At 43.6% G+C, this 6,947-nt stretch overlaps 1 protein-coding gene across 1 annotated transcript; it reads right to left on the bottom strand.

The window, feature by feature from the left end:
- Nucleotides 1–2,390: 2,390 nt before the first annotated feature.
- On the bottom strand, nucleotides 2,391–6,845 carry LOC142941841 (zona pellucida sperm-binding protein 2-like). The gene is made up of 17 exons (XM_076083951.1): nucleotides 6,777–6,845; nucleotides 5,992–6,066; nucleotides 5,732–5,896; nucleotides 5,559–5,655; nucleotides 5,257–5,474; nucleotides 5,021–5,177; nucleotides 4,733–4,941; nucleotides 4,517–4,634; nucleotides 4,157–4,356; nucleotides 3,979–4,093; nucleotides 3,715–3,884; nucleotides 3,553–3,644; nucleotides 3,341–3,471; nucleotides 3,054–3,243; nucleotides 2,776–2,917; nucleotides 2,549–2,678; nucleotides 2,391–2,470 (listed from the first exon to the last, which is right to left on the bottom strand). The coding sequence occupies exons 1-17, from the start codon at nucleotides 6,843–6,845 to the stop codon at nucleotides 2,400–2,402; spliced, it is 2,349 nt and encodes a 782-aa protein (XP_075940066.1). The 3' UTR covers nucleotides 2,391–2,399.
- Nucleotides 6,846–6,947: the final 102 nt, after the last annotated feature.

The raw sequence follows: 6,947 nt of genomic DNA, 5'->3' as shown, positions 1-6,947 counted from the left end.
ATCTTTCTCTGACTCCCGTTCGATTTATTCTCCCGGTCTCTCCCCAACGCACCTCGTTTCTCTCGCCTCCGATTCCTCACTCTCTCTCTCTGTCCCTCTCCTCTTTTATAACTGATAGCTTCAGATGTCCCACCTGACAGTTTCCCCGATTTCAGCCAGTTTAGCATATTTGCATTAATGTTGCTGAATGAATGAAGTTAGCTGTTAGCTGACGTTAGCTGCACAAGCTAGGCTAGCTAGTGTGTACGTAAAAGACTGGCGGCAGGAGCTGAAGTGCATTTATTTATTAAATTGTAAGTTTTACATTTTAAATTTGAATCTTACAAAGGGAATTTTTATAATTCATGTTTTTATTTTGTGAAAAATCCCACTTACATTTTTTTAAATTATATTTAATATTAATTATTACACCATTAGACCACCATTACATTTTTCCTCTCGCGCACCCCCTAGAGGCAGCACCACACTTTGGGAATCCCTGATCTAGAGTATCAAAAAGGAAAGGACACATCAACCCACCTATTGTCGTGAATATGACTATTGATTTTCAGATTGAATCTTGCATCTGATCTGTACGAAAGGACATCTTGTTGACTGTTAAGAAAAACTCTCTGACACCATGATGAATTTTATTGAAAATGCAGAAGTATTGAGCAGAAAGGGATGACAGGAAGCTTGTGGAAAGGCATATTTGATGAAGGAAGCTTAATTCTATATTTCACTGAGCTTTCTTCATTGATTGTCTTACTAATCTCAGTATCTAGTGTGTGTTACGACCGGCTCGGGAGTCGCAACATAAGGAGGGAAACACCAAGTTAGATTAAAAACCCAAACAGTTTATTACAGGACACAGAACAAGCGTAATGTGCAACTCGAACTGAAGACCAGGGTCTGGGGCCAGGCAGATGAGAGAGAGCGAGGGCAAAGCAAGGAGGCGCTTATGTAGGTGAAACTCACACCTTCATCCAGGTGCCCTCAATCACTCATCAGGGAGCTGCACCTAGAACTCAAAGACAGAATACCCACCCATACATTCACAGCAGGACATAGAATTATACGTAACACTTTGATAAGTCTAATAAGAGTCTGTGATAGTTTCACCGATTTTTTTCCTGGCCTTTCAAACAGTGATAAAGCAGTGTAACCAGAGTTCACTGTTCTTATTTGACTAAATCCTCATTTCTGAGGAAGTTAAACATGTTTGCCACCATAAATTTGAAAAAAAAACAGGCAGTGTTTTGATAAGGTGTTGGGCCAATGAAAACCATCTTCTAAAAACATATTCCCCCATTTGGTGCGATGATGGTTAAGGTGGAGAACGTTGTTAAACATGGTCAAACATTTCCCATAGGTGTTTCATTGGGTTGACATCTGGTAACTGTATGGAAATATCTGCATTTTGCTTCTTATTTTCAGCTTTTCGTATAAAATCTGGTATGAATTGAGAGTCTTTGCACCCATAGATATAGATTCCTCCTTGAATACATTTTTAATTCAATTTGGACAGAACAAATCCTAAATTTCAGCAACCGACTATTCATTCTTTGAATGTACAGAGCCGCCTTTGCAGAGAAAGATTTGTGGTACTAGAAGAGTGCCGCCGTAAGACATTGCCAGGTCTGAAATGATGGCGAAAGTGTCCAGTTCGAACCTACGATCTGGGTGAACTTCATGACTACTCCAAATGCCTCGTTAAACTGCCATCGTCAGATTCATTGACAGTCTGGGTTCACTTTCTTTCAAGACCTCGCTACAGTCAACAAGTCTGTCAGACATATCTGTTGAACATAGCAGAATTTTTATTAAATTAACATGGTTACCTGCAATAATTTGATTCCTTAGCGGAGGATAAATTGCAGAAGCCGGAGATTTGCAGCTGTTGCAGTAGATTACCCTGGGATCAAAGTTTGGGAAAGCAGTCGGAAAGGCTTTTCCGGAACCTGGAGACAGCAATCTCGCTAAGGGATGACTGGATGTTTGAGAGAGCAGCCAGGACCGGATCTTCTTCCTGAAGATCGGCGTACGGAAGGGGTCTTGCTCTTTTAGCCGTGGTGCTAACATCAGTGGAAGCGAAAGCATGAGCGATGGTGGCGGGCAGACGTCAATTCTGCTTGGATGTACTTTTCGTAGGAGTAGCGACAGGAGGAACTACGGCCTGATCGTTAGCATTTGCTACGAAAAACTGAAGGTCTTCGTGACTTGCCCCAAGGGAAGCAGGGCATTCGCAGCAATAGAGTGCTTTGTTAGACATTACCTAGACATTTGCCGCTTTATAGTTTTAAAAATTTGACAGCCCCTTTAGTAACCTAAAGCTAACCTAAAGACAAAAGAGGACTTCCCAAAGCTTTGATACAAATTGAGCAAAGAAAAGACTGCACAAAAGTTTAAAGGCAATTTGTTTATTCAGATGTTAACACAATAGGCCCAGAGGAGATTTGCCTTTGCTGAGTAGAGTCTGTTCCTCTTTGCCCTAGAAAGACAAGAAGAGTATAGCTCACCAACTGCACGTAGATTTAGTCGACAAAATGTTTTTCCAGATTACACTTACCCCGTCTTACTCCTTTCATCTCTTGCGGTCTGGAGTAAATCTGGGGTGTAGGTTGCACACACTGGCCTCTGCACAAACCATCCAATTGGCTGTTTTCGTCACAAATCGCTGCATCACAGTGGATATAGATCTGCAGACAGAAGGGTTTATTACACAGGGCTACATGCAGCTGTACCATGCAATGTGGCCAATACACACTTCATTTGGTTACAACCGTCCCACTTTACCTCATCTTTCAGAACCGCCTCGTCTTTAGTGAAGGTGAACATCTTTATAGAGAAGCGTTTGATGTGGGATGGGACTAAAACCCTGGCGTCGCTCACAACAGGATGGAAAATGGTCACATGGCTATCATCAGGATTCTCACAACTGGAGGGAATAAAACAAGCTTCTGAATGCTTTTTGTTAAACCCATGACATTTGGATTATGTTTTAGGGATTGTCACAAATTGCTTTCAATAAAGAGAAAAGCTGAAGGTGCACAAAGTTTTATGCTGCCATTTACCCGTCCACAATGATATCCCAGAGAGGCAGAGACGTCCGGTCGTCATAAAGTGTAGCCCAACACTTCTCCACAATGAGCTCCAAATTTGGGTCAGTAGACTCAATCAGCTCCACCTCAAAATACAGAGGCTGCCTCAGATATTTCACAACTGGATAATCTTCTGCTTGGTAGAAGAGATTGTATGATGAATCTGGAAGAGTAGAGTCACATTAGTAAAAGGCATGGACCGGCCAGACGGTGTACAGTCTTGCAAAAACAAGATAGGCGTTTAATGAAGTCAACCTTACCTTGGGCTAGCCTCATTTGCACCATCAGCTGCCCTGAGCCGATCTCTGCTGTGGGTTCATAGCGTCTTGGTTTAGAGCTGAATGCGACAGTCCGAGTCTCATTGACCACGTAGTAGCAGGAAACGGTCTGTCTATAGGAGAAAAATACACTGTAGGTGTTGACCTCTCACTAGACGGTATGTCCGGATAAAAGATTGGACGAGTCCCTTTACCTGTACTCAGGATCGACTGGCGATGTGGAGGCTACTCTTTTGTTGTAATACAGGCCAATCTCATTTTCATACAGCATGTAGTGGTCAAAGAACTAAAATAAAAGTGAGGCATTAGAATGTTTAAGAAAATAATTTGTAGATTTAAGGTGAACCAACACTTACTGTTCTAGTGGTTCCACAGGAATCGACACTGAAAGAGAAATATGCAGAGCGATCGTCACTGAACGCCGGTTTGCAGGACTGGTCCTTTAGGGTCAGCCTACTTGGGCTGAGATTGGGCACAGATTCCACCTTCACAGCCATAGCAGTCATGGTTCCATTGGGGTAGCACACTGAGGATAGAGGTGGTAAGGTTGAAAAAAAAGATATATCCTACAATCCCAATCAGCAGAAATACTGCATTTTTTTTTTTTTTTTATGTCTTACTGGTTGTTGTAAAGAGGAAGGTGCAGGACAGGTAGAGATCAGAAAGCACCCAGTTGTTGATGGGATCCAACAGAAGCAAGTCAACTCGGGTTCTGACTGAATCCGAGGTTATCAGCTGTAAGACAAAAGGTAAGTTATCCAGTGCAGCAAATTTATGAGATTTTATTGTTCGACATACCTCGAACGCTGTGTCCTTGGCAGTGTATGGCAGTATGAGGGTAAAGTGTGTGCCGTTTCCTTGGAAATTGTATTCCTCAGCCATCTCAGCTGTCAGCTCTCGAGGGCCAACCATGGCCTTGAAATTGTGGCCTTGATTTCCGTATTTTACACCGATGTAAAACTGATTCTGGTCACAGGTGCCAGTGATGGTGGGTAGCTCTAAAAGCAGAGAAACATTTATTAACCATTTGAGTGAGCAACTTTCTCTCCCTTTGGTGTTAAGGGAAGACACCCAATATTAGTTGAAACATTCTCCTATTCCCCGTTGGGTCAAAGCAATTAACTAGATACCGTGAAAAGCAAAAGCATGAGAGCTCACCAACATCCTGATGAGATGCCTGCAACTCGACTGGGTGCGCAAATTGAGTTTCTTCAGGCAGGATGATAAACCCAAAGATCAGAGGGAGGAAGTAGGTTGTAACCAAGCGGTCAGGATTCTGCAGATAGAAACAGCTCAGTTATGTCTTTGAAACACTGGCATGCAGAGCAAATAAGCTGGCACGGAGTGGCTTTTTGCATTTATAATTTCACATACATGTTTCAGGACTACAGCCGAATCGAAGGGTACTGAAAGAGAGAAGCTCTTGGTTCCATTGGGGTGGTTGTGCTCCTGGACGGTGAAGCCTCTGGCATTGCTCTCCTCAACAGTGAGAACCCCGGTGGAGAAGGTGATGTTCCTCAGCACCACATCATGAAGAAAGGTGCTCAAGATAACGCTGAACACCCGGGCCTCTGGAACAGTATCTGAGGAACAGAAAGAGACAGGTTTGTAGCCTTCTTCTCGAGCCTGAGATTCTGTTGTCTACTGGAGAATGTGACTTACTTTCGTGGAAGTGGGGAGGTTGAGGCATAAGAGGGGTGGTAATGGGGAACAAAACCTTGTATCTGGTATCATCTTGGGTGTCAGTGGTCCTCCACAGTACCTCAAGCATGGGCTCCACAATGTAGGTGATGTGGTACTGGTAATCTGGGGCATGGCTCTGCAATTATTCATGACATTTTAATAAAACATGCAAAGACTAGTGACTCTTGCATTTCTAATGTAGAAGACTTCCCAACCTTGAAGTGACCATCAGGCGAGCCCACTGGGATCTCAATGACGATGTGATGGCGTGTGGTGGACAGTGTGTAACCCCGTGCGGCCATCTGAGCTCCATCAAGCCTCCTCCCGTTGATGCCCATGTGCATTTCTAGGACTTCAAAGTTGCCATCCAACAGCAGTGTCACACGGCGAGGTACGTGCCAAGAGATTACATTGTTGATGAAGAGGACGCCACCTGTAAATGATAAAGCAACTGTTGACGCAACTGTGTGACAACTAAATGTTAACTGTGTCCAGCCACTGATTGCTCGAGACTTACCTGTGGGACAAGCAGCTGCCAGGTTCACCACATTCAGACCATGTGGTGCCTGATAGTAGGCGCTCACCCTGAAAACCTCCATGGGGACTCCACCCACCTAAAAGATGTCATGTTTAACATCATGCTTTTAATGTCAAGTAAAATGCAAAACACTGCAGAAGACTGTTGCTTACCTCCTCCGAATAAGTCTCTGCTGTATTGTACGGGGATCGCATAACCAGACGGGTCGAGGTCAACATGGCACCATAGCCGGCTTGTTCAGCCTCACTAAGCACCATGGACACTGGTTCTGGGGTGTAGAATGTCAGCTTCCAAATACCATGTGCTGCCCCAGAGGCCTGAAGGGAAGAATGAGTCATTTCCTCCGTTTGAGATAACAAATGTTGCAGGTTGAACAGCAAGTCCACCACAACAGTGGAATTTTAACACGTACATCAGAAATGGTGTTGATATCTTTAACATCTTGAGCTTGTCCCTTCGCTTCAGGAGTAGTAATGTGGTTTGACACCTAAAACAAGAAATGGTGGTTTAATAGTTTGTTAAGACACTAGTTGGTAGAACCATTAATGTAAAGCAACCTACTTCCATGTAGTTCCTGTCACAGAGAATCTCTCTTGATGCCCACTGAGTGTAGCTGCAAGTCTGCATCACATCATGGGTAACCACGTCTGATTGAGTGTGGCCGTACATTCGGAGCCTTAAGCCAACATTAAAGGTCTGATCGTCCTACAAATGCAATGCATGAAATGAGAAGAATTTTGGCATTAGTGGAGTCAAGAGCTGAAATCATGAAAGTAATTAATGAAAAAGGTCAAAACATTTCCAGCCGCTTGTGTCCATTTTAGCATTGTTAAATTGCCTAGTGTTGGGATATTATAAAGCTTAATTTTGTAAAATGTACAGACCAAACAATTAATTTAAGAGAGATAATTGGCAGATGAATGCAGCCCTGACATTTTTACATCACATTAAACACTTTGTATCCTATACAATGCATGTAGAGGAAGGGGGGGGGGGGGGGGGGGGAATACTGACCATTGCAGTTAAACACGGGAGGTTCGATTCAGAGTTTTTCCAGAAAAGAGACTACAAAATAGGAACTACTGTGTGCCTCAAAAATAAGTCTTTAAATGTAAGGGATATGTGAACTACACCATGATGTTTTTCTCACTGGCGAATTATAATAAATGTCATCTAATAAAGTGATCTCAAACGCACTTTGTTGTCCACGTAGCAGCCCAGCAGAGACGAGTAGATTCTGGTGTTACCCCACGGGTCAGACTCCATGCTGTATCCACACTGAGCAGCCAATCTGGGTGTTAACACAATGTGCTGGGTGCCAACTGGGGGGGGGGGGGGGGGGGGAGAAAGAAAGACAACCATGACAGG

This window comes from Anarhichas minor, unplaced genomic scaffold (genome assembly GCF_050575085.1).
Source record: "Anarhichas minor isolate MPS153535 unplaced genomic scaffold, ASM5057508v1 ptg000136l, whole genome shotgun sequence".
Taxonomy (NCBI): Eukaryota; Metazoa; Chordata; class Actinopteri; order Perciformes; family Anarhichadidae; genus Anarhichas; species Anarhichas minor.
This window is presented reverse-complemented; position numbering and strand designations above follow the sequence as displayed.